At 49.1% G+C, this 26,333-nt stretch overlaps 5 protein-coding genes across 11 annotated transcripts; 2 read left to right on the top strand and 3 right to left on the bottom strand.

Annotated features, from left to right (window-relative positions):
• Positions 1 to 1,201: 1,201 nt before the first annotated feature.
• LOC112984348 (amine oxidase [copper-containing] 3-like) lies at positions 1,202 to 9,058 on the bottom strand. 6 transcript variants are annotated; one of them, XM_064524818.1, is made up of 2 exons: positions 2,889 to 9,058; positions 1,202 to 1,321 (listed from the first exon to the last, which is right to left on the bottom strand). In XM_064524818.1, exons 1-2 carry the CDS (start codon positions 4,453 to 4,455, stop codon positions 1,245 to 1,247), a joined length of 1,644 nt encoding a protein of 547 aa, XP_064380888.1. In that variant the 5' UTR covers positions 4,456 to 9,058; the 3' UTR covers positions 1,202 to 1,244. The 6 variants fall into 6 exon arrangements, with proteins under 6 accessions (XP_064380888.1, XP_064380889.1, XP_064380884.1 ...); XM_064524819.1 differs by lacking the exon at positions 1,202 to 1,321 and adding an exon at positions 1,404 to 1,533; XM_064524814.1 differs by lacking the exon at positions 1,202 to 1,321 and having other exon boundaries at positions 2,193 to 4,763; positions 4,875 to 9,058.
• Positions 9,059 to 9,158: 100 nt separating this feature from the next.
• On the bottom strand, positions 9,159 to 15,758 carry PSME3 (proteasome activator subunit 3). The gene is made up of 11 exons (XM_064524824.1): positions 15,595 to 15,758; positions 14,983 to 15,015; positions 14,591 to 14,653; positions 13,964 to 14,068; positions 13,607 to 13,655; positions 12,863 to 12,975; positions 12,267 to 12,335; positions 11,972 to 12,039; positions 11,765 to 11,819; positions 11,416 to 11,502; positions 9,159 to 10,904 (listed from the first exon to the last, which is right to left on the bottom strand). Exons 1-11 carry the CDS (start codon positions 15,634 to 15,636, stop codon positions 10,824 to 10,826), a joined length of 765 nt encoding a protein of 254 aa, XP_064380894.1. The 5' UTR covers positions 15,637 to 15,758; the 3' UTR covers positions 9,159 to 10,823.
• A 194-nt stretch (positions 15,759 to 15,952) lies between these two features.
• BECN1 (beclin 1) lies at positions 15,953 to 20,762 on the top strand. Its single transcript, XM_064524820.1, has 11 exons — positions 15,953 to 16,164; positions 16,250 to 16,317; positions 16,404 to 16,462; positions 17,013 to 17,103; positions 17,398 to 17,534; positions 18,059 to 18,253; positions 18,467 to 18,613; positions 19,114 to 19,263; positions 19,350 to 19,410; positions 19,888 to 20,030; positions 20,365 to 20,762. Exons 1-11 carry the CDS (start codon positions 16,038 to 16,040, stop codon positions 20,531 to 20,533), a joined length of 1,347 nt encoding a protein of 448 aa, XP_064380890.1. The 5' UTR covers positions 15,953 to 16,037; the 3' UTR covers positions 20,534 to 20,762.
• CNTD1 (cyclin N-terminal domain containing 1) lies at positions 17,532 to 25,357 on the bottom strand. 2 transcript variants are annotated; one of them, XM_026113585.2, is made up of 7 exons: positions 25,060 to 25,357; positions 24,894 to 24,969; positions 24,492 to 24,666; positions 23,758 to 23,920; positions 23,042 to 23,186; positions 22,629 to 22,725; positions 20,630 to 22,037 (listed from the first exon to the last, which is right to left on the bottom strand). In XM_026113585.2, exons 1-7 carry the CDS (start codon positions 25,229 to 25,231, stop codon positions 21,876 to 21,878), a joined length of 990 nt encoding a protein of 329 aa, XP_025969370.1. In that variant the 5' UTR covers positions 25,232 to 25,357; the 3' UTR covers positions 20,630 to 21,875. The 2 variants fall into 2 exon arrangements, with proteins under 2 accessions (XP_064380893.1, XP_025969370.1); XM_064524823.1 differs by lacking the exons at positions 20,630 to 22,037; positions 22,629 to 22,725 and adding an exon at positions 17,532 to 17,871.
• An 82-nt stretch (positions 25,358 to 25,439) lies between these two features.
• On the top strand, positions 25,440 to 26,235 carry LOC112991243 (cytochrome c oxidase assembly factor 3 homolog, mitochondrial). The gene is made up of 2 exons (XM_026113595.2): positions 25,440 to 25,689; positions 25,790 to 26,235. The coding sequence occupies exons 1-2, from the start codon at positions 25,497 to 25,499 to the stop codon at positions 25,894 to 25,896; spliced, it is 300 nt and encodes a 99-aa protein (XP_025969380.1). The 5' UTR covers positions 25,440 to 25,496; the 3' UTR covers positions 25,897 to 26,235.
• The last annotated feature ends 98 nt before the right edge of the window (positions 26,236 to 26,333 follow it).

Here is a 26,333-nt window from a genome sequence, read left to right as displayed (position 1 = left end):
TGCAAGCATGGACTCACCAGCCCTCACCTTTAGCACCATCACCACACCTGCGTTCAGCTGACAGCACAACATCCAGTCCAAAACGTGAACTCCACTGACTGAGCAACCTGCCACCCTCCCTCCTTCACCCCTGCTCCCGCTGTCAGCAGTGAACCAGCTGGTGCTGCCCACGATGGTGCCCGCGTGCTCCGAGGAGCGGTGTCGAGGCGCAGACTGACACCGCGCCTGGTGACACCGCGCCTGGTGACACCGCGCCTGGTGACACCGCGCCTGGTGACACCGCGCCATCAGTGCAGTGCCACTACCAGGGAGGCTCAGCAGGCCTGACCCCTTCTGCACGGGGGGCCTTAGGATCAGTCCCTCCCCCAAACAGCCTGCCAAGGTTGGCACTTCGGGTGCCTCTGCATGGTCTGTTCTCGCTGTTGCCCTTCTCCACTGCCCCCAGGTCTTTCCCACCGCTAAGGGAAGAGGCCTGGCTGATCCAGCCCTGGCTCTGGCTGCAGGTAGACTGGCAGGCGCTGGGGACTGCCGGGAGAAAGCTCCCTGGTGAGAACAGGCAGGGCTCAGGGAACCCCAGGCAGCAACTGCAAGCCACAGGCTGCATCTGGAGGGGCTGCAGAAGGAAGAGCGGAGGCTACGTAGGCACTACCAGGCGAGACTGGTCCCCATGCAGCCCTTCTTCCTCCACCCCAACGCCACTGCAGCTGACATGATCCCTGGACAAGAGCAGAGATGGACGAAAATGGTGACCTGCAGAAAACGGTCCAGCAGTCCCAGCTGGGCAGCCCAGGCAGCTCAAAAACCCTTCTCTGCACAGCGCTGTCTCGGCAGCCAGGACAGCACCAAGCAGCCCTTCCGAGGCACCGTGCGAGGACACGGGGCTGGCGGCACCTCGCGCCTGCGTGGCGGCTCTGGTGCTGGCCGCTCCCTGCCATCGGGCCGGCAGTGCGCTCCCGGGATCCACAGGCCCAGGTCTGCCCCTGGCTGCTCCTGTACCAGCCCACCAGCTTTGGCGAGTCTGGCCCTGCGTGGCCCCAAACCAGGCCCAAGCTCTGTGTGAGGCAGCAGCCAGCATTATGCTGCAAGCGTTCACGGATGGCACTGCAGCCAGAGCTCACGGTCCCAGCACTCTGCACTCTTCTGAGGAGGTCAGGAGTTAGAGGCGTAGGAGCAGGGGCTGGAGCCACCACTGCCCTGGCTACCACTGCTATCAAGGTCATGTTAATTTAACAATTTGTTTTCATTCACACTTCCATCCAGGGAATACTTGCCCATTTTCCCTGCAGGTCCCATACCAGCCTCAGCTCAGGACATACAAAACCTGTAAGGGAGAACGATGTATTTTTGTCATGCTGCAGTTTTGTTTCTCCTGCCTCGCTGAACTTGTGCATTCTTTAGGGCTCTTCGAGCACCCTGTATTGCCGCTAGTCTCAGTGCTCCAGAGGAGCATTCTCATTCCCTTGATAAGTGGCACACGTCCGGGATTTCACACCAGTCACCCCAGGAGTACTTGCTGTAGCCAGGGCTCAGGGCCTGTAAACAAAACAGGGAACCAAGGGGCACAGCAGCCACAGAAGAGGGCCTTGCCACCACACAGGAATCATGTTTTAGCACGTTTTCAAGCCTGGTTTACAGGAGGGGAACCAGCATCAGCCCTGCTTCTAACCATGATGACAGCAGCAGCATCTCAGTACGAGCACCACTTCACACAAAGAACAGCGCAAGCGTTTGGTCTAGGCACACGGAGTTAACTGCAGCTTAACATATATGTTTCCGATTGCTCTGCACAAATCCAGCAAACAGGGTGCATTACTAAACTGGCATTTCTTCTTCAGCTGATGTTCACTACCTACCAGTGATCTCTTTGGTCCCGTGCAGATGTAAATCGTTTTTTCTACCTTTTACATAAGCAGGTTTCAATAACGGACATCTAACACTGCCAGTCTATGCTCTCAGCATCACCACTGCCCTGGCAGTTTGCTGAACTGCAGTTACTACAGTAGCCTTCAAGTGGGAAGCAAAGCCGGATCCTTCACCCCAAACATCCCTGACCCTTCCCAGGGACCGTCAATGTCAGCGCTGAATTTAGTCCACCAGATGGTGCAGCAGAGGCTGGTCCACGACACAGCCCTTCTGCAGGGAGCCGCTGCCAGAAGACAGCGGAGGCTGGTCCACGACACAGCCCTTCTGCAGGGAGCCGCTGCCAGAAGACAGCGGAGGCTGGTCCACGACACAGCCCTTCTGCAGGGAGCCGCTGCCAGAAGACACGACTGTGTGTAGCAGCAGGGGAAATTCACTGGCTCGCTGCAGTGGCTTTGCAGTCCGAGCCTCAGGATCCAAGTTACAAGTGTTTCCACAAAAGAGAAGCAGGAACAGAGCTGCACAAGTTCAGCCCTAGAGCACAACAGTTCGGCTGCCCTGCTTTACATGGGGCCATTGAGACACAAGAAAGGACTTTCCCAAGTTACAAGGAGAGTGCGCCAGGACCAGCACCAGACCTAGCAAGCGCAGGCTCACTCATCCAGTCCTGCAGACAGGGCTGTCTCTGCCCCGTCTGCCTGGCCATGCTTCTGGCAACACACATAGTGCCAGCTGTGAGGCCTCAAGGAAACACAAATGTTTTTCAGCTGCTACCTTTCATACTTTCCCTGGGCTGAGTAAAGACCTCCTGGACAAATCCCATTGCCTTCAACTCGGTGCCTTTGACAGACTATCTGATGTGTAGAAGAGTAATTTTGCAGTGAAGGAGGAGATTAGGAGAGGGAAAAAGCAGGGTTCTGATGACAATTATGAGGGGCTCTACAGACTAGGAGGCCAATCCCCTCCCACAGCTCTGCAGTTTATCAATAAAGTGACACGCATTAAGGATGACAAGACCCCAGACCTACCTCCCACATCCAAGTCCACTTTATAGTTGATGAAATGGGTGTGTATCGTGCCCAGCGTGTGCTCCCAAACCCTATTGCCGTATCTCAGACCGTCCCCATGGAGGAAGGACGAGCTCACGTACCCCGTGGCTTGGACTTTGGCTTCAATGGCCCCATTCTGGTAGAAGATGAAGTCCCACACGTAGTCGTAGTTGCCCAAAGCTACAATGGACCGAACAATCAGAGCAGAGTTGACCAGTCCCCCATAGTAGAAGGACTGCAAGTTGGAGTAGTGGCGCCTCAGAGGGGAGCCCAGGTTCTGCTCAAAAACGCACAGGGCGTTTTTACTAGTTCTGGAGACCTGGGACTGAGCAAGGTAGTGCACATCCACGTAAGTTGCTGAATAGGGGCAGTCAACGCCTCGCACCAAGGGAGAACTGAAGCGTCCGATGCCAAAGCTCCCGTCCATGTACCTCGTCGACATCCCCCCAGGACAGTTGGAGCCATACACTGACAAGGCCTCTTGAACGCTGATCTCATAGGCAATCCTCTCCCCCCGATACCTGATGTCAAACAGGCGCATGCCCGTGTTCACACTCATCCCAAAGGCAAAGCTCCAGGCCTGGAAGAGGACGTGGTTGTTCCTGACGCTGTAGCGGGGACCCTGGGGCTCATACTGCACAGGAAACACTGCGGCAGGAGGGGCTCGCGGCTGCATGGATGAGAAGTCCCCGTCCCACGCGGCTTTCTTCACCTTCTCCACGCCGAGGCGGCCCTGCACATAGGCGCTCTCCAGCTGCGCCATGTCCCTGTAGTACTGCCCGTTGTAGAAGACTCTGCTCACCGCCCACTGGGAGATGTCCAGGCTGCTGTGGTCCACCAGCACCTCCAGCCCCAGCGGGTGCAGGAAGAACCCGCTCACGTTCTGAAACAGAACGAACCAGGTGCTCCGATCTCCAGACTGGAAGCCACGGGGAGCTGTTGTCAAGGATGCTAAATTGGTTTCATCATATTCAATTACTTGGTGCATGAAAGATGGAGCTGTGGGGAACACTTGACTCCTTAAAAACCCTGCAATCTGTTTGTATTCAACAGCCAGCGTCGGTCTGCGGTGGTACGGCACCTTCCCCCCGTACTTCTGCACCGTGACGTCCCAGTGGTAGGTCGGCGTCGGCAGCGGACCCACCACGTACTCGGTGATGTTGGGGTCCGGCTGGTTACCCAAGTACAGGACGGCCAGCGCCTCCCGCGCGGGGCGGGGCCCCCCGCCGTCCAGGAACCGCAGCACCTCCGCCTTGGCGGGGACCTGCACGTCGACCGAGGAGATGCAGTTGTCGGAGGGCAAAGCACGCGAGGCGTCCACCAGCGGCACCCCGAGGTTTTCCTGCAGGTACCGCACCACCTGGACCATTTCTTCTGGGCTCAGATCAGCAAAAACCAGGCTCTGGCCGTCGTCAGTGTCCTCCTGCTCCGGGCGCTGGTGCTGGCAGATGCTGGGAGCCCTTCCCCTGGTCAGCAGCACACAGACCAGGGCGAATATCGTGGCCAAAGCCAGAACGAGGAGGATGAGCACAGTTTTCATGTTCATCTCTGCTGCAGATTTTGAGGCTTTTAAGAGAGCTTCCAGAGCAGGGTTTCTAGCTGCTGCCTCTGTCAGTTTATGCTGCACTGGATAGATTAGTACAGAAAGTACAAAAGACTGGGAGAGGCTAGGGGAGGAGATCTGAAATTCGTGGTGACCAGAAAGGGCAGCTCTCCACTCTCAGCTGCAGTGTGCTCTGTCTTCCTCCAAGAACAGTTCCCTGAAAGAACTAGTGGAGATGCAGAGTCAGTGACTCAGACAAATTTCACATCAGTCTGTTACTTTTTCAGTCCAACCCAACTTCCTGAGGCTGCCTGTAAAAACGAAGATCATGTAGTCAGCCTGAGGTGGCTGGGACCATTGTGAAGCTCTCACAAGCTGAGAACTGCTGCCACACTGTAGAATTTCACCTCTTTGCAACTCACCAAGTTTCCTTGTTTGTTTATCAGGCTGCTTCCTTGTAAACATTCCCCCTGGCAGCATGATTTCAAGCCAGTTAAGAGTTGTGTTTTTTCTTTTTTTTTTTTTTTTTTTTTTTTTAAATCTTCCACATGGAAGCCTTTGCTGAAAACACATCCATCTGTGTAGTAGCAGAAAAACTTTGGCAGGCATGGAGAGATGTAGTTTGGGATGAGATTCAGGCCCCACTGCACAGTGAACAATTAGCTCTTAGTCTGCACCTTTGAATAGCTGTTAACCAGTTAGTCCCCCCAACACTCCAAGCAGCTTTTGTCTCTACCTCAGATTCAAAGATAAAATCGAGGTGCAGCTTCTGAGATACTCCCTCAAGGACCAGGACAAACACCTCAACCTCTGCTCTGCCTTTGGCATCCAAGCAGGGAGGTGATGGCAGTGCCAGGTATCACCATGCTGCCAGTCTACCCTGCTCCCCAGGCTGAGCCACCACCTCCAGGATTCCTACCAGTCAAGGGCTACAAAAACAGCTTTCAGCCATCGTCACAGGTGAGGTCTCCTCACTGGTTTCACAGCGTTCTTGAAAGGGCTGAGCCAGAAGGCGATGAGCAGGCAACAGGACTCAGTACTCTATTCCGCCGCAGGGTAGATGCTTGGGGTGGACAAGACGCACAGCTTTAGGTACAATCCCTGCCTGTCCTTGAGCTGGTGCTGAGAGGCATAAGGAATGCAAGAGAACCAGGGCTGGAGATTCAACACAACATTTCCACTCCTGCTGCCAGCCTCACCTCACCTCACCCTGGCCTTCCCTTCCTCCTCCCATCAGAGTTTCCTGGTGGGAGACATGCCCTCCTCCCTTGGTACTGCCTTGAGTTCTTCCTCTACAGCTGGTCTTGCCCTGGACTCAGTCTCTCCTCACTGTCCTCCTGCAGCACTTACCAGATACCACACTGCTAGGCAGAAGGCCATGTTGCTATAGGACACAGTCCATTATCCTCACCACCACTGGCAGCTCTCAGACTTCTTTAGCCGAGGCTGCAGCTGTGAAGACAAGAGAAACGCATGCATGTTCACTTCATGCCAACGAGCACCATTCCTACCTCACTGGCAGTCACGCCAGCAAGGCCCACGCGAACCACAACAGTCAGGTTACATGGTCACTCTGTGACATGGAGACAAGCAATGGGAAGAGACAGAGCATGACAAAAGAGCCTTGGCTACCAGGGAACTAACAGCTACAGGTTTCAGAGGTACACCCCTCTCATCAACTTCCAACCAGCCTCTACAGCAGAGTAAAATGTCCGAGTAGCCCCAAATTAAGCAAGGAAGCTTTGACTCCAAGTCAGTCTCTCAGTCTGTGAGGTCAACAAGGTTTCTAGGGTCACTTGGGGTTAGGCTGGAGAGAAAAATTCCCTTTCGGTGCAAGTCTGGTACATGATATCCCATCTTACAAACAGCCCAGAGAGAAGAGAGGGAACGCTGTCGCCCCAGCCAAGCAGGTTAGCAGCAGGGCCAGGGCATGCCTCCTGCCTCCCAGAAATTTAACAAGCGTTCTGCTGCAACATACACCTGCACAGCTGAGCTGAGACTGCTACAGGAACCTGAGACCGCACACACAATGTCCACGTTCACATTTCCTTAAAGAAGTGCAAAAGAGCAAATCATTTAGTTTTGACTGCTCCTCCAAACTTTCTTTTGGTTTTACATCACAAGTCCCTAACAGTCAAGGCATAGGCTGCAATTAGAGAAGATCTTTTTCCGAGCAGTATGACAGTGGTTTAAGAGAACTGGATAAACTCCATGGGCCTTACTGCCCCACAAATCGTGACTCAGTCCTACAACTTGCCTGTGAGATGTCTGAAAATAAAGTATGGGAACATTGTTATTTCTGTGCATGTCTGATGTTTGAAGCAGAAGAAAAAAAAAAACAAACCCTAATCTGTAATGACATCCCTATGACAAAAAACGCACAGCACACACCCCAGGTCTTCAGAGCTTCATTTCGGCCAGATATATCCTTTCTGTGCTGCCTCATTACAGGATACGTGCCACAGATGTCATGATTAATACCACATATTATTTAATACCATCTATTTCCATTGTACTTTTAAAACTGAAGACTTTTAAAGCACATTACAAGCAACACAAGAATCAACCTGCATTCTATGGGATCTCTGTTTCACAACAAACAGAACCACCCTAAATACATCTCCATCTTGCAGCAGACATTTCAGGAAGCACAATAATTAACTGAGCTTGCTGAGCTGGGAAGCCTGTGTCAACACCTTAGTGATGAAGAGTGATCAGGGATCTTTAAGGGCCACATGTACCACTGAACTGCTCGTGTACCTTCTCTAAAAGACACAGCCTGAAGCAGCTTAGAGCTAACCTAGAATTTTTAAAATGACATGTCTCACTAACAGCAGCATAACTTGTTTATGATGTGTTTGGCACACATACCTCATCCCACCAGTCTGATTAACCCATGACTCTGTCCCACCCCTAACATGGAGAGTTCACATCCTACTGATATTTATTTTGGCACATGGTTGCTTTTAGGTACTGCCCATCCATACTTATATTTGGTAAATTGCCCACATCTCCCAAACAGAATAGGGAAAGGAGGAGTTTGCTGTCCTTTGCTCACCCAGAAAGGTAGAAATGGCAAAAATAGTCTCTGAAATTTATAGGAAACAAATCTATAGACACACATCCTGCAGCTGAGGGGAACTCAGTCAGTGACTGCCAAGCAGGTGGTAAAGAGCACAGTACAAAGTACCTGTCACCAGCAGTCCTGACATTGGCATGTCTTAAGCATACCCCAAGCCAGATCTCAGACTTTGGAAGACTCTCACTCTCATTATCGCATCTCATATGGTCAGCTTGTGTAAAACAGAAGGGTGGAAATGGCTTGAACCTTATTCAGGCTGGCTGTTTCTGGCAGTGTCTGTGTCTGCACACAACCGCTGTGCCTTTATTCTCCTCTCAAAAGCTTTAACAGCAACTGCATTTAAGCTGGGATGCCTCAAGAATCTGAATTCAAGCTCTGATGGCATGTTGCCACTTCTCCTGGAGAGCAAAGCAGAAAACACTGCATCGAGACTGAGAGGTGAAGATCATAAACAAGCCCTTCCCTGCTCCTGTGGATGAGCCCATGCTCCCTATCAACACCTGCCAACACAAGTGTCTTGGATGCTCCTTCTTTCCACAGAACTGCTGGCACAGGGCACCTGGGTGTTTTATTTCTTCTGGCTGTGGTGAGGAGGTAGCCTTCACGCTGCACCACGTTGGGCCCTGTCCACAACAATTCTCCTGAGCTCTGGCTCCAGCTGCTTTGGCTCCAAGGGACCTGTGTTTTCAGCTCTATTCCTGCCTTCCTAGGAGGAGCTCAGACACCAGCAGGACTTTCCCGTACCACGGGAAGCACCGTGCAGCAGCCAGCCCTGTCTGCCCACTCTTGTTTCTCAGAGGCTGAGGATTTTAGGGCTGGATGGAGGCCGCCCGGAGCCCGGGGCTCAGCCCGTGCCAGGCAGCGCTCCTGGGGCTGGATCAAGGGCCCCATCTAGCGGCACCCGGGCCACAAGGGGAGATGGAGCTCCCTCCACCCAGGCGCACAGTCCTGTCTCCCAGGGCACAGGCTCACAGGAGGGGCCTGGAAACCACCAGCTGGCAGACACAGTGTTTAGGTGTGTTTAGCACGACAAGAGTGCTAAACACCGGAGAGCGGGTCTCTGCAACCCAGGCTCTGCTGTAACAGACATGGAAGTGCAATGAAAACAAGGACATTCCTCTGGGTAGAGCTGAGGACAGCTTTGACTCAGGGGGATAAAGGACAGGTCTATATTTCCTTAGGCATCATATGCACAGAGGAACCAAGAGAGTAATGGACCATGCACTGAATACATGTACCAGGCGTGGTATTCAAGGTGCCTGCTCCAAGACAACACTGTAGACACCTGCTCAGCAGAGATGCAGCAGTAGCCATGGAACAGGTTCCAGACTCACAGAAGCATCATGCAAATCACATCTGTTTTAACTGAGATGACCTTAGTCCAACACACTGGGTTAGACTGGGACAGATCACATCAAACCCAAGGCCTTGGGCCTACTGTAAGGCATACTAAAGGAACAGAAACAACCTACAAAGCAGCACACAGCAATTTACAACACAGTTGAAAAGAGGAACGAGCATAACGCAGGGAAGGAGCAACTAGATGTGAGAAAAGCAGGACCTGAACAGACATTAACACTGCACAGCCTGTCCAAGAGCTCAGTATCACACACAAGGGTCTAGCTTAAAAGAATTGAAAGTACCTTATTTTAATTTCTTGACATGGTAAAAGTTTACATACTTTCATCTGGCAAAGAGAGCTGAACAAATTAAAAGGAATCAATACAAAGAAACACAAGGGGAAGTGCTGCTCCCAGACAGCAGCTAGAACGCAGTTGGTTTGTTACTGAATATTTATTAGTGGGAAGACTAAGAGTTGACTTACTACAAACAACAACAGAAGAGTCTATAGAAAGGGCCAGGGGCCCTCCACACTCTGGGCAAATCCCTGGGAAACCAGCAAGAGACAACATGGCTCTTAGATGTGGAAGCAGAAGAAACAAAGTAGAAAAAAAAAAGAAGGGGAGAAAGTTCATTTCATTTGTCACTGTATGTTACAATGAAGTTAACACAACTATTAAGGCTACTGCACAATAAGAATATACGGGTGTAACAGCGAGACCCGGGAAACAGCAAGGTTCCAGAAACAAATGATTTAACATTCCCTGAATAAGGGACTTAAGTAGAAATACTATAAATAAGAAAATTTTGGAGCCTGCAGCGTTATGGGCCCATTTCCCACACACAAAAACTGACGCAACACAACCAGTCATTTCCAAAGGGGTTTGTAATGGACCATGAAACGTTCCAGAGGCTTAGAGGAGTCACCAGGCACATAAGTGTACCCTTTTGCAGGGGAAAGACTACAAGGTTTGCAATGATATCAGGTGGCTATTGGCCATCCTCACCTCCAAGGACCAGCTGTCGCAGCTGGCCTGCTCTGCCCAGACAGCAGGAAGCACTGCCAGGAGACAGCGGGTCACAGTCTGACCATGTGTGGAGACTACTAGGACTTTAGTATCAGACCTCTGGACCCTCCCCTCCCTCAGCCTGGGCGAAAACATCTCATGCTGAAGGGGCACTAGGACACACATGAAGTAACACTGGTTTCACCCAAGAAAGTGGCTCTAGTCGAATAGCAAACAGGGGCTCATGACCAGCCAGTACAGCAACCAGCCCTAGTTAAAAGCACCACCTTGCACTCTGCACTCATCTAGCTAGAAGTCACAAGGTGGAGACAGATGGGGTAGGCTCTACTGAGTAAGAAAATACCCAGGAAAAGAGTGAAGACCTCTCAACAGCACTGCAGCATGGCCGCTGCCACCAGCCCAGAAGGGGCAGGTTCCCCGTCTTTACAACTGGTCAGTGCAGACCACGGGCAGAGGGACCGGCTGGAGACAGGACTGAAGAGAGCCGGCGTCTCAGCCACTGCACCACCACCTGGGCTTGGTCTCGTGCTGCGGGCTGTCTGCCCCATTCCCAGAGACACCCGTGAAGCCTCCAGCCAAGAGATGGGACAGGACAAGGGCTTGGTCTCTAGTGTAGTTCCTACTCAGGTAGGAAGAAAGGCATGAAGGAATGTTCCTGCCTGGCTGGTGCTCTCGACTCTGCAGTAGCCTCTAGGACATCCCAAAGCAGCAAGGCCTTCTCATTACCAGTTACTAGAGGGAGGGAGAGCCCCTGAGACCTGAACAAAACCAATCACAGAACTAGGTGAGAATTTCTTTAGAGTTTAACTAAGAGTGCGATACTATTTCCAGCCAGTTTCCCATCTCGATAGTCACGTAACAAACCAAGGCAATGACGGTCTTTAGTTGACTGAACAGTTCTCAAGTTCAAACGTTGACACTTAATAGAGGGTCTCAGCATTGCTGCTCCGAGGCCTCTTGATCTTCTCAATGTTTTTAAGGATCATGTCATGCAAAGTGACCTGCAAAAAAAGGGAGAACACAACTCAGACAAGAAGGGTGAAGTTATTCAGTGTCTGGCTTTCACAATAAGCACTGGTCAAAACTGCAATACAGCTCGCCTTCACGCTACACTCAGCCTCTGCCTGCAATTGCATATCTAGTTAAAATAATGGATTCTTTCAGCAAGACCTTACAGAAGCCACTGCATGTAACACTATGAAGAGAAAGCTTCTTTATACAGCCTAGGAATGACTCAATACCACCCAAAGAGTTTGGGATCAAAGGTTCCCACAGAAGTGGGATGAACACTCTACAGTGGACTCCTGTCAACACTCAGCCGGGAAGACCAATACAAAGGCCGAAGGCAATACACCATTAGGTCTTCTCAAAGGCAAAGCAGACCAGGGGAGTAGACAGGCTTCTTGCCAGGGCTGAGTGTAATCACAGGAAAAGGGAAGAGCAGCAGAAAGATCAAGACAGCTTTCTCCACTGCTGTGTGGGGAGCCAGTGGGAGCTCCACTTCTCACTTACATATTGATTCCTCAGCTCTGAAATGATCAGACGCAGACTAATGTACTCCTTCTCGTCGATCTCTGTCACTGTGCGGCGGTAGTCCTCCTACAGAGAGGAGAAGTACAGCTGAGTGGCCCAAGCCCAGCTGTGCCTCCCATGCATCAAGAGAAGCTGGTACAGCTTTTACAAAAGAATCCCCCACCTTGGGTTTGCTCTCCTCTAACACAGGTGTCCTGCATCCCTGTATGATTCCCTCCTTCTCCCACAGGATCCCCAAAGCTTAGAAAGGAGAGTGATGAAGTAGCCCAAAGAGTCCCCAAAAGCAGCAGTAGATAACAGGTAAAGCTCCATTTCCCTGTTTACTTACCACATGAGGGTACTTAGCTATTTTGGAAACCAACTTTGCTCTTGTGATATAATATCTGGTAGAAAAAAGGAGAAACTAAGAGTCAGATAAATAGCAGCAAGATTTCTTTCAGGCCCACCCTGCCCTAAAAAAAGCTAGGGGACCTTCTCCAAGCAGGTTACTTTTCCCAAGAGGACCCCACAAAGGGCTCTGCTCTTTCACACCTACCTAGAAATCTGGTCCAGGTAGGATGCAGCCTCACTCTCCACAGTTCGAAGTTCAGCCACTGTTTCCTCCTGCAAGGAAGCCAAGGAGGCCATTAACTTCATGAGACTGCAGCTGGCCTTCAGGGCTCTAAGAATGACAGTTCTTGGCAGTGCCATTTCAAGCTCAGATTTGGGTTTTAAAACCTAAACCAGCCCCATGACTGCAGCCCCTGGATACAGCCAAGTGAAAGATTCAGAGGAACCCGAGAGATCCACATTTCTGGAACACAGTTCTCTCCCATAGCATGGAGCCTTACCTGAATAGAAACACCAAAGTTGTTTCCATCTTCTATCCTGGGGATGAGAAGTTGCACCCACATTTTGACCTGCCGTGGGAGGGAGAACAACACCAATGAGCAATGCTAAGATATTCAGAGGAAGCTGTCTTAGAAGCATTATGAAAAGCCACCTAAAATTCTGTTTTTGCCATGCAGCTCATGATAAACTCCCACAGGTCCTGAGTAGATTTTGTCTCCCATGTGGCTGGGAAGCCACAGCAGAAGCACAGCCTCACATGGGAAGCTCTCTCTTGAGCATATCAAAAAAACTCTCAGCAGGTTCCTGTGATTCTGGTGCAAAATGATTAAAAGTCTCAAGGAAGGTGCCTGCATAACAGACATCTTCCTCCTTCATGAGCTGAACTACACAATCCCCCAAGGGCTCAAGAAAACATCATTTCCTTACATCTACCTCCCAGACACGTTTAGAAACTATTACAAATCTTGCATTTCCTCATTTTACATAATATAGAGGGACCTGTTCCTTCCACTCAGAAAAGCTTTGCCTCTCTGGGAGCGAAAGTATTCTACTGCCTCCACGTGCCCCAGTGCTGAGGGCTGCAGCTCACACCCACCGTATTACACTTCTCAATAAGCAGCCTGATTTCTGGTTTCACTTTCTCAATGATGTCCACCAGCTGCTGGTTGCTCTTCAGCATCCCATTGGGCATCACAAACACTTTGGTACCTAGCAGCAGAGGAGACAGATACCTCGCATCAGCAACACATAGGAACAGCTACAGCAGTAGATCAGACCGAAGGTCCACCTGAGCATCTTATCTCCCGCAAAGGCTAGTAGCGGACACTGAGCCAGGCTACAGCTAACCTGTAGGGAAGGGGAAATTTAACATGGGATCACAGTCACTACCGCAAAGGAAGGAAAAGAGAAGAGACAAAACTGAGATGAGAACTAAAGATCTCTAGGCTGCTGAGGCTTGGCGCAAAGGATTTCCCTGATGCACATGTAAGAGGTGTTTCTGTCTCAGCTTAATCCAAAGCCTGGTACAAGCCTTCAGACATGGAAGGCTTTCAATACAGATCCACACAGAGACCCGCTGCCTCTGTCAGCATGCCAAGCTCAAGCAAATACTACTTATGTTTATCAGAGACGTCCAAATTCTGCTCCTAAGAGCTAGAACCTTACTCCTTTGCAGCAGGACGCCCATAGATCAAGCCCTGAGAGGTTCCATGTGTAGGTCTGCACGGGCAGCAGCTGCTATCAGGATAGGGTGAGTGGGGTTCACATGATTTCATACCCCTAACACAGGGCGCGCTGGCTCAGCAGGCAGGCAGCAGCACAGAGACTTGGGGACTCTTACCCTGAAAGGTCTCTTCACGGTCTTCCAGCTTCCTCTTTTTCATATTTGGCTAAAATATACAAAATGTTTTACTCACAAACTAGTCGTAACCTAAAACAGCATTGTAAAGGAAACAAGGAAAACTTTAGAGCCTCTGCTATGTTCCTGATTTCTACGCATCCTTCTTTAAAAACAAAGGAGGACTGCAAAATACAGCATTACCTCCAGCAGACTTCCCAGGCTCTAGAGACCAATTCCTAAAAGCCTTTGGGAGAGCCATAGCCTGTTGTTAAATAAGAACATCCTAATCAAACACAAAACAAACCATGCAGTTTTAATTAACAGAAGTAGGGACCATAGCCAAGAGAGTAACCTTACCCCATCCAGTCCATCATGGCTGTTCGTGAGAAGAATTGGGTCAGGCACTGGGAGGTTCATGTCCGAATGGATCTGAGTGAGATCATGAATATTCAGGATAGGCTCCTGGAAAATAATGCAGATTTGTTATTTAATTATGAGCTAGCAACTTCGGTCATGCTGAACACAATTAGAAGACAAAAGATTCAGACCTACCTCTTACCCAGCCACAAAAGAAGGAAGAATGAAAAAACATCTAACAACAGGACTGTGGCAAGTTCCCCCGCCCCCAAGGACAGAATGCCAGCTCTAGATTATGATCAAAGCTATCATCTCTCTCCAACACTGGATACGATGGAATCCCTGTGATACCACAGCATCAAGAAAAACAGTCTAAAGCTGTTGGATACATAAGAAAAATTAATGTGCTGACCCTACAGAGCAGACTGAAAAAGGAGAAGAAATCATCCCTCTACAGCTAATAGCACTCAAATATGTCCAAGCAACTCTGAGATACTGCTTAACTCTTTTGTAATAAGGTGATGTACACAACCAGAATAAAAATAGATTTCCTTGTCCCCTACCAGGTCACTTTCCAACACACAGCTTGAAAATGAAAAAGGATACAGACAACAATACACATCTTACCTTAAGGAACCCATCAAGTTCTAACAGCTTCTTTGGGAAAAAATTTGCCACCAAATCTTCAGCCTGAGAGAGAGAGAACAGACATGACTTGAAACAGTGCCTGGGATTTCCCACTAGGGGACACGAGCCTCAGGGACATTGACTGCCCAAAGACAGGAGGCTACACAGAATACAAATTTCTCTTGCTAGCAACCTGCAAGCAAAGCCAGTGAGAAAACACCAAGAGAGTTATGAGGCTACTACGTAACTTCAGTTCAGTCAGTGACTGAAGTTCTGAGCACTGATAAGTTTATAGAACAGGCTGAAGTCACAGCAGTCTGTCAGAAAGCTATGACCAGACAGGCTCTTCTCTGACCCGTTACGCTGTGGGACAACGGCAGAGGGATACTCACCTCACTTGTGATCCGCTCTCTGAAAGAGTCAACCTGCAGGGGGAAAAAAGCAGCGGTTAAGTCTCTCTCAAACAGCAGCGCTCAATGCAGGGCAAGCACCGCATCCTACAGCCATGAGATTCACCCGGAGACAGAGCCGAGGTCCTGAATCCAGGATGGCTCCGTGCGCGTTTCTCACCCCGTAAGAAAAGCCCGAGGGCCGGAACGCCCCGCGGCCAGGGAGCGGCAGCGGCCAGGGACAGCTACAAGGCGCTCGGGGCGCGGGGGAGGCCCGGGGACCAACCGCGGACGCCCCAGGAGCGGCGAGAAAAGGCGCAGAACAATGGAGGCGACGCGAGAGCAAGCGGCTGCACCCCCCTGCCGGCGGCACGGGAAACCCAGCCGCGCGCTGAGCGCCGCCGGCCGGCCGCCCTCCGGGGCCGGCCGCGGAGGGGCTCCCCGCACCGAGGAGCGCGGCGGGCCCGCGGGGCGGCCCGGCCCGGCCCGGCGAGGCCCGGCCCAGCTCGGCGGCGCTGCGGGCCGAGCGCGCGGGGCCCAGGCGCGCCCCGGGCGGCCCGCGCCGCCGCCCCGCGGCTAGGCCCGGCGCCGGGCGGGCCCAGCAGGCGGGCTCACCTTGAGCTTCACCTCCGGGTCCACCTTGAGCAGCGAGGCCATGGCAGCGGGCGGGCGCTCGGGTTCGCTCTCGCGCGGAGCCGCACTGCCGCCTGCCCCACCGCCGGCTTCGCCGCCACCGGAACTGACCTCACAAACCGCTCCCACCAATGGGCGCGCGCGCCCGCCGCCCACGTGACCGCCGGCGCCGCGGCGCAGGCGCCGTGCGCGGGGCCGGGTCCTCGCCGCTCACACCACCCGGCTCCGGGCAGCAAGGGAAAATGGCCGCCGCCGCCGCTACGCCCCTGCCAGGACCGCGCTCCCGCGCCCGCCCCGGGCGGGGGGGCCGCGGGGCAGGGACTCGCGGGGCCGGGCGGACGGGGCGGGCCACGCTGCGTCACATCCGGCGCGCGCCCGGAAGCGGCGCTGGGCTGAGCGGCGGCGGGGCGCCGGGGCCGGCAGGCATGGAGGGGGGCCGCCCGCCCGCCTGCACGGCGCAGGTCAGCTTCGTGTGCCAGCGCTGCAGCCAGCCGCTCAAGCTCGACACCTCCTTCAAGATCCTCGACCGCGTCACCATCCAGGAGCTCACGGGTAACGGCGCGGGGCGGCGCGGCGCGCAGCCCGGGCCGGGGGAGCCGGGCCGCCCCGCGCCGCGGTAACGCTCGTGTTCCCGCAGCCCCGCTGCTGACCGCGGCCCCTGCCCGGCCCGGGGAGGCGCACGAGGAGGAGAGCGCCCTGACGGAGGTACCGCGGGGGGGGGGGCGGCGGGAAGCCCGGCGCGGGGGGGCAGGAGGCCTGGCGCTGACGGCGGTGTGTTCCTCACCTGGCAGGAGGCCTTCACCGAACACCGGCAGGATGGCGTGTCCCGGCGGTTCATCCCTCCCGCCAGGTACGGCCGCGGGCTTCTCCGCCGTCCCCGCGCCCCTGCAGTCAGCTTAAAACTGATGCAGCTCCCTTGTGCCGGTAGAGTCTCGATGGAGCAAAGTGCCCGGAGGCTTCCTCGAGACACCCCCCGAGCTTGTTCTGCTGGCACAGCCGTGCTTTGCTGTACGGTGTTTCAGGAACTACCAGGCGAAAAGATCCTCCTGTAAAGGTTGTACCTTACAGGAAAACGGCACTGATAACTGTCGCATTTAACATGTTAGCTTTATGTGGGCCTTGTTGGAACTTTTGTTAAGGCATCCCTGGGGTTTTTTAGGCTCTTGAACGTACAGCGGAGCAAGGAAGTGCTTGAATGCATATGAATCCACAGTATTTAGGACACTGTTTATTAGCTGTTGTAGCTCTGTTTTGAAGTGAGGTCTCCCCTTGACCTTTCTGCAAGTTCTTTGGTGCATTCTCCTTTTTTGATTCTTGAACTAGTGTCAGATTTAAGTCTAGTAGTACAGCTGGCTCTCTTCAACCCTCGGCACTCAGTTGTTCTCAATATCCTTTTGAAGAATGATGTCAACAGAAAGCGCCAACAGCTTCACTCTGATCGGAGAGGCATCTGATGGAGGCACAATGGAAAACCTCAGCAGGAGACTGAAGGCAAGTTTTATGTGAGCTGGTAACTAAAGATACGTCTTACTGTAGCATCAGTTTTTCTACGTGCTCTGCAAGATGAAACTGCAAAAAGCTTCTCATACCATTAGCCTTCACATATTTGTGTTTAGTTCAAATTCAAATATTTGTGAATAGTTAAGTAAGCACAGGCTGGCTTTCAGTCACACTTTGGCCTGCAAACAGTACTGTGTCAATTAAAGAGGTACAAGCCCATCTGTTGAAAAACAACCTGCAGCTGCCTCTAGATTCACTTGCACTAACAGTGAACTCTTTCTCTAGGTTACCGGTGACCTCTTTGACATTATGTCTGGGCAGACAGATGTGGATCACCCTCTGTGTGAGGAATGCACAGATACTCTGCTAGACCAATTAGACACACAGCTTAATATCACAGAGAATGAATGCCAAAACTACAAGTGAGTGATCTAGAACTGATCTGAGACTGAGTTGCTTTAGTTTGAAAGCCAGGAAAAGAACACTGATTTGATGATGGATTTTATCATTTATAACTTTAACACTTGATTTTATTTTTGTATGAATGAGATGGAAAACTTATTTTTGGAGTATCCTGTGATAAGCAGCTTCTCAAACTGAAGTCTGTGACCCCATCAGAGTGGTTGATGCCACCTGCCCAAGGTGCCTGTATGGCAGCACTTACTGTGTGATTTAAGTGCTTCACAGCTACAGTTGTTCACAGGCAGTAACAGATCCTGAATCACCATCTTGCTCCACCGTTCTCCTGTGTCTGCATTCCTGACCCAGGATGCAAGATTAAAGTAGAGAGCGTGGGATTAATGAAAGGTACACCTTAGGTACACATAAACTCAGATTTCTTGTTTGTACTTCCGCTTGTGTGCATAGCCTGTCACAAAACGGGACTGTTGGCAGAGGGATTTTTCCAGGACTCCTGTTCTGGTAATCATGTAACTGTCTCCTTTAGGAGATGTCTGGAGATACTGGAACAAATGAATGAGGATGATAAGGAGAAACTGCAAACAGAACTGAAAGAACTTGCACTGGAGGAAGAACAACTGATTCAGGAGCTAGAGGACATTGAGAAGAACCGCAAGATAGTGGCTGAAGACTTCGAGAGAGTCAGGGCAGAGGCAGAGAGACTGGAGCAGGAAGAAGCTCAGTGAGTCTGAACTACAAGTGCAGTTTATGGCAGTGATTATAGGTAGCACACAGATGAATGAGATTATAATGTGGAGAAACCTGTAAAGTGTCCTTTTCTTTGCAAAATTGAAGTTGGCCAGACCAGAAAACCTAATATACTGTATGAGCAATCGCTTCTCTTCCTAAGAAAAGAGCCTTCATCAAGCACTTCTTGTCTTGTTTTTATTTGAAGGTATCAGAAAGAATACTGTGAATTCAAGAGGCAACAACTGGAGCTAGATGATGAACTGAAAAGTGTGGACAACCAAATGCGCTATGCCCAGATGCAACTGGACAAACTGAAGAAAACCAATGTGTTCAATGCAACCTTCCACATCTGGTAACATAGACACTCTAATACTATTTTGGCTTGCTAAGAATCTGTGATACAGGACTGTTTAAATAATAGTGTGTTTGACAAGAAAGGTGCCAATCAAGTCTTAGCCCACAACGAAGCACTGATCACATCTCCCCATGGTTCCAGCTGAGACAGGTTTTCTGCACTGTGGTCTGCACTGCATGCGAAGAAGAGCAGATATGCTCAAGTAGCCTGTTAAATGGCTCTTACGTTAACCATGTTAACTAAGATCTAGTGTGCTGGCCAACTAACGTCAAGCTTTATGGAGCATGAAGCTCAGTTGTTGTCTTTATGAACTCTTGCACAAAAAAACAGAAAAATTGGTTTGTAGTTATATACACTTTTTAACCAAGGGCTGCAAATCCTCATTTTGTTTGGTTATGAAACGCACACTAATAACTCTTAGTACGTGGCCCGTTTCGTTAGCATGCTAAAAGCTGTTCCTGCTCCAATGAGCTTATTTACAATTCCTTTTATCACAGGCACAGTGGTCAGTTTGGCACAATAAATAACTTCAGACTTGGCCGGCTCCCCAGCGTTCCTGTAGAATGGAATGAGATCAATGCAGCCTGGGGGCAGACTGTGCTGCTGCTACATGCCCTTGCCAACAAAATGGGCCTGAAGTTTCAAAGGTATATGCAATACAATATACATTTCACTTATGAACTGGATAAAAACCATGTAGACTCATCTGCCTCTGAATCATGTCTCCTTTCAGATACCGTCTTGTACCCTATGGTAACCATTCATATTTAGAGTCCCTCACAGACAAGTCAAAGGTAAGAAATCCTGCAGTTCAAAAGCCAAAGGAAATCGACCTTGAATGCCACAGGTCCCTGGTCATGCTAAATGAGGCAGAAAGCCACAACTCTGCTCCTGAGAGTACATCTCATCTGTGGCAGGGAAGAACTACCTGCCTTGATTTCTGACATTGACTGTATCTCATTCTATCTTCCTCTGGTGTGTAGTTCAAAAGTCTTGGCCTTTTTAATACTACTGGTTGGCAAAACGAGTAGCTTGATGTGGGACATAATGTGATTTGTAAGATTCTCCTGATTAGGAACGTAAGTCTTATCCTGCATAATCAATGGCAATCACAGCCCTTACCACAGAAAAAACAACACTTACTACAAGCCACAAACCATTTCTAAGCATCCTATGACAAATTTAAGGCTTACTCAAAGAGAATAAAGATCTGCAATGATAATATCTAAAATGGAATGTTTTGGGTATTTGAAACAAATCTGTTTTTCCAGGAGCTCCCCTTGTATTGTTCTGGAGGTTTAAGGTTTTTCTGGGACAACAAATTTGATCACGCAATGGTGGCTTTCCTGGACTGCGTGCAGCAATTTAAAGAGGAAGTAGAAAAAGGTGAAACTCGATTTTGTTTGCCTTACAGGTAAGTGTTGCTATGTAACACGTCAAATGCTGTCTCATGCAATGCTGCTAGCCGATCTCTGCACCAATCTACAGCATTGCTTGCTGTTTCAGTCCTGGTGTTATGGTGTGCAGGATGAAGTGACATTTGATTGAAACTTAATAGAGATTTAAAGCTAGTTCCTCAAATGAAAGTCTGAGTCATGCTAGTCTTACTAGTCTGAGTCTACAGTTACAAACAAAGTATTCTTATGCAGGATAGTATGAATGTCAGATTTAAAAGTATAGTACTTAACATCATTTAAAGATGACTGCTTGCAATAGCAACGTGCTAATAAACTTTGTGTGTGATACAGGATGGACGTGGAGAAAGGAAAAATTGAAGATACAGGTGGCAGTGGTGGCTCTTACTCTATTAAAACACAATTCAACTCTGAGGAGCAATGGACAAAAGCACTAAAATTCATGTTAACTAACCTGAAGTGGGGTCTTGCCTGGGTCTCATCCCAATTCTACAACAAGTAACTGTGTAAAGAACTTGTCCAGATGGCTGTAGAGTGTCTACATTTTGTTGGAAAAAGTCAAATTAAGTTGTCTCTTAATATTAACCAGTACAATATGTTTACAATACCAAAAATCCACAAGACACTTTATTTAAAATACCATTATTACAAGTAGTATATAGAAAAGCAATATGTAAAGTTATATCATTGAGCAGAACAGAATAAAAAATTCAGCTATTAAATAGATGAAACTGGTGTTTTGGGGGTTTATATCTGTGTGTATATGTGTATATATATAGTATTTGTATATAGATTATTGTCATACTCTTAAAACACCAGTGCGTTTGATATTACTGTGTTAAAACTTAGCAGAACATGCAAGTTAGAGAAATGAAATGCTACCAACACAGGGAATAACATGGAAAAAATCATGGAAGCTCTGCTTGGTCACTAAAGGCTAACTACAATTCAAAGTAAAATGTTTTCTAAAGTCTCATCTGAGCACTTAACATAGTGTACAGTATCAAACCTTAGTAAAGTTCAGTGGCACAATTAGCTATGATGGCATTAACTATCTGTAATACTTTCTGCAGTCTGTTCTTGCAAGGAGGTGCACTGAGTAACACCATAATAAAACAGTATTCTTTGCAAAGGGGGCTTTCGCCTAGCGTATGCACGAGTCACAGCATAAACATCCTTTGGAACTTCAGTGGACATGCTGCCATGACAATTACATCAGACTTTACAAGATAGGTGGAAGTCTGTTCTTTACACAACACTGGTCAACTAGCTGACTTTCTTAGGGTAAGAACAAACAAGTTTTTGAGCACTGGGGAAGAGGGAGCACGCAGTAACAAGCAACCTGGCTGCAGCAAGCTGCCTGAGGCAATAGCTAGTTTTTGAAACAGCAGTGAATGCAGAAAGAAAGCATGGCCTTGTTTGTGATGATTGGGCTTGTGAGTTCCTTCTAGCAATACCAATTACCAAACAAATTACCATTCACATCAATGCCTTTTCGAAACAAGACTCTTCTTACAGTTTTCTGTTTCTTCAAAGGAAACTTATATTCATAACTTAGAAGATGTAGCTCTTACAATAAAGCTTCTGGTGCTGAAAGAGGTATTTCTAAGTACTACTTTGTTCCTGTGTCCCTCCCTTCAAAGCATTAGTGCATAGCCTGCAAAGATGAGCTTTTCTAATTAAAATACAGCATTTGCAATGTTACAAAACACCTGGTGTTCAAAAACAAAAGTAAAAACAAATTTATTTGGGTTTTGTGTGCAGTATCACAAGAGATGGACTGTTACCAGTGATACAGAAGTCTGTTACTGATATGCTAGGAAATACCTACAGAAGACATAACTCTACTTAAGAAGTATAATTCTGTTCTCTGGAGCTCTTGTTCCACTGTTCCTATAGTGCTGCTTTGGAGTGGTACTGCCAATGATGTGTTTCAATATTGCATAAGAAAATTCTAAGATACTTTGTGAAGTAATGCCAGTGATACAGTTTAAATGTTCCACAACCTTAAAAAAAAATGAAGATACTTATTTGCAGTGCCTAAGTGACATTGATTTACAGAACTACTTCTTAATCCCCCAAAAATCTAACTATAATAATAGTGCTCCATGGGCATATGCTAGTGGAACTTTGCTAAAAATTAAAACCTCTCTGTATGTTGGAGGAAGAGTAGTAATAGTTTTTTTGTTGTTTGTTTTAATTAATTGTGTCCACCAAAGAAGTAAAGTGAAAGAGCTATGGTATGTAATAGCTGCTTATCATAGTATTCAGTAGCAGTTTGGGCAGAAAGTTGTGATTGCTTCTCCAATTGTCAGTGAAACTCTCTCTGTGTGAGTTTGTTCTAGCTGTAAAGGATCTGAACTGTGAGGATAATCTGACATTGTAGTGCAAGCGTGTGCCCTCCTGCTGAATTGCCTGTATGCCCTAATAACCCTCCTACAAAAGCGCACACACTTCTTACTAATAAACTGAAAGATGTCACCTCTTTCATGTTACTCCTAGTACAGTCTGTCTCCTTGCTGTGCTTAAACAATAAAATATAAACAATCTTCCCATTTTTTTCCATGTAGAGGTAATTTGTTTAGAAGTGACTGTACCTGATTCCAGTGCTTGGGGTTTAATATGAAAGCACTTGTGCTGATGATTCCAACTGCCAAAAGCATGAAATCTTCCTTGACTGTCAAAAACTTTGCTCTGCACATGTAAAAGTGTTTTCTGGTGTAAAATGATGCTATAGTTCAAAAAGTGCTACTTCTGTAATCTCTATACAGCCTGTATTTTTAAAGTGAAGTTAAACTTCCCTAGCTTGCCTCTACAGCAAATGTGGTGAAGTGCTTTCATTTGAACTAGTAAAAAATAAATAAATAAATAAACAAACAATGCTGAAATCCTCAAAAGTTAGAAAAAAGAAAAAAGCCAAAAATGGCAGGAGAATTATGCTATTTCTTAACTTTTTTATGGTTTTAATTTCAAATACTTATTTTAATCAGTAGTCACGTAAGCTACTTACATCTGCAGTTTGCTTGGTGTTGAATTTTCAATAGCAATTTTCAACAAAGTATCATAGATGGCATCTCTTGTAAGATAGGAGAAGTCTAATAGGTGCATACACATCTCATGCAGTGGTTTTGCAGGAAGTAAGCAGCCATTATGTCCTGGTGTAAAGATCATATATAGTCAGCCATATATTTGGAGTCATAAAACTGAATTAGAAGTGTTAGTCATTGTAAGAAAGGCATGAAGACCTTTGGTGACAACTGCGCTTTGTTCCCAAATGTCATAGGCCCTCTCAATCTCAGTTTAATTTCAATCAGTTGTTCTGAAATTCAGATTGTCAGAGCTGGGCAAGAAAACTCTGAAGTGGATTTGGCAAAATGTAACTTTGTATTAAGTTTTGGTCTAAGATTTTACGGAATGGGTCAAAACTAGCTGCCCAACAATATCCTGCCGATTCTAATTGCTGAATTCTGTGATTATGTAAATTTTCCCCACTTGACCATCAGTGACATTAGGCCTAAAGACAAAGTTCTCATCTCAAACATACTCAGAAATAAACTTAAACTCCTAATTGTGAAGACTATAATGAAGCCCTGGACTATCTGAAAAGTTTTATTGTGCCTTCACAGTGTGCAAAAATATGCGATATAAAGCATTTGTTTCAGATCAATAATAGCTCTATTGCTCTTTTTTAAAATTTCCTCTACCATTCTCTATTAATACTCTTACCTAAAACCTCTAGAAGCAATTCAACATAAGCTAGAGGAGTTGACACATTGATCTGGAAGTGCAGAGCTTTTAAAATGGCAAGTTCTGACTCAAGCAATTCCTGCTTAGTGTATGAGTATTTTAAGGACTGCAGAAATTTTAAAGCTCTGTCACTGTTAACTATCTGGAAAAGAAAAAGCCAAGTTATTTTCTATACCAGGATACACAATAAGTCAACTGTTAACAAAATACTTTCTTACCTTCTTCATGTTTAATTAAAGCATGAACCATTGCAATGGTAATACTTCCTGTTTTATGTGCAGATTAACTCAGCTGAGTAACTTGTCTTTTAAGCTGCCATGAGAAGTTCAGCTTGAAAATCCATTCCTGCATAGGTTTCCTATATTCCAGAAACTTCCCCCAGACAGGTCTAAACCCTTTGTAGCTATACTGTTCTCCACAACTACCAGCAGAGATTTTTAGCTGCCTGAATTTCCTCCCTCCCCTACCCAACAACTGGAAGTATTTTCTGACAACTAGTTACTTGATGAGTGACAATGAATCTGTCCTAAACAGAAGAGATTTAGGTTAGATTAGATTCCAATATCCTCTGAATATTACTCAATTTTATTCAGTTACTCAATATTACTACTGTCTTTCAGAGACGAAATCTATAGAGAGATCACAAAAGCTATATATGAACAACATATACACTGCTAAAATAATTCCTGTAGTTAAACATTTAGATGACTTACATTATAGTGTAAGGAAAGTTTGCTTGCAAGTTGAATGCATGACACAAGTCGCAGGACAAATGTATCGTATATCTCATCTTTCAGAGAGCTCCAGCCTTTCCCTTGTCCTTGTTCACTACTTTTTCTGCCTTCTCTGGGGGACTTACAAATTTGTTCTACTTGCTTTATCATAAACCTGCAAAGAACACAGTTGCTTAGAAAACAGTTCTGTTCTGCTAAGAAAAAGAAATGCTAATTCTACATGTACCCAGAATATACATATATCTAATAATTAAATGAGAAAAAGACAGATCTTCAGACAGGAAAAAAAAAAACCTACATCATTTGATTAAGTGGTACAGAGCAAGCACAGTGTAAGCATACTAGAGAGATGAGAAGCGTGCTTTGTCTTCAGGATGTTACCTTTCAAGTATTTCTACTGCTTGATACCTTGCCGATTGGTCCAAGTGCCATTTTTCAGACAAAAGAAATATAAATTCTGCAAAAAGTGCAAGGAACAGTCATAACTGAAGCTAATCAATACAGCAGAGTTGATTGTTTGAAAAGTCGCTAGGGAAAAGAGCCTCACCAACTATCTGGGCCTCTCTGAAGCGGCCCGCCTCACCCGAGAGCTCGCGCAGGCACCGCTCGTTCTCCGTAGCTAAATGGATCAACATCTCCTCGATGACCTCGGGGGCGACCTCGCCAAAGACGGGCTCCGAGGTGCGGAACCTGCACGCTGCTGGCGCCGGCGACCCCATGGGCTCGAGGCGGGCCGGTCCGGACCGGTTGAGAGCAGCCTGCCCCACCTCAGCGCCGCCGGGTCACGGGGTCCCCGCCCGCCAATCGGAGCGCGCCTCTCCTCGCGGCCGGCCACGCGCTCCCCTTCGCCGGCCGCGCGACGCGCCCTGCGGCACGTACGCCCTCCGGATTGGCCAGCCGCGCGCCTCCCTCCGCCCCTCCCTCGCCGGCCCGGCGGCGCCGGATGTGACGTAGCTCTGCCCTGCGGAAGCGGCAGGGAGTAAGATGGCGGAGCCGCGCGGGGAGGCGGCCGTGGCGCGGCGCATCGACCCGGCGCGGGAGCCGGGGCTCAGCCCTGAGCAGCGTCGCCTCATGGCGGAGGTGGAGCGCGTCCAGCGGCAGCGCGCCCTGCAGCGGCGGCTCCGTGGCCGCAACGCGCTCCTGGGCATCGGCATCGGCGCCGTGGTGCTGGGCATCTGTATCCTGCCGGGGCCGGGGCCGGGGCCGGGCCGGGGGGAGGTTCCCGGGCCGGGGGGCGGCGGCCTGGCCATCCCTGCTGTTTTCCTCAGCCCCCGCAGACGGCTACACCTTCTACTCGGTGTCGCAGGAGCGGTTCCTGGACGAGCTGGAGCAGGAGGCGGAGGCGGCGCGGGCCTGGGCGCGGGACAAGAGCCCGGCGAGCTGAGCAGAGTGGGCCCGGGACCTGCAGGGCCCAGCAAGCGCCCTGAGCGGCCCCTGGGCCACGAGTGTTGGTGGCTGTGTGGGGGAAGCACCTGGCCCCGAGCGCAGGTCCCTCCTTCCCAGGGGCTCCCCGAGGCAGGGGTTGTGCACCGCACGCGTCCAAGGCCAGTGCCCCCCCTCGGTGGCGGTGCCCCTGCAGGCAGGGTTTCCTCCCCTGCTGGCAGCCGCCCCTTTTCCTGAAGGGTGCACAGGCTCCTGGCTCAGCTTGCCAAGGACATGCTCCTGGGAAGGGCAGGGGTGCCCCAGGTGCCTGTCACTTCCCACAATAAATAACTTGTCTGGAGGCTGTTTCAGCACGTGTTATTAAAGCACCAGTGGCAGGAGGCCAGTTCAGGATGGGTAGGGATGGTGCTGTACCACTCCCTCAGACGGCTGCTGAGA

The sequence above is a fragment of the Dromaius novaehollandiae genome, chromosome 22, assembly GCF_036370855.1.
Source record: "Dromaius novaehollandiae isolate bDroNov1 chromosome 22, bDroNov1.hap1, whole genome shotgun sequence".
Lineage (NCBI taxonomy): Eukaryota > Metazoa > Chordata > Aves > Casuariiformes > Dromaiidae > Dromaius > Dromaius novaehollandiae.
This window is presented reverse-complemented; position numbering and strand designations above follow the sequence as displayed.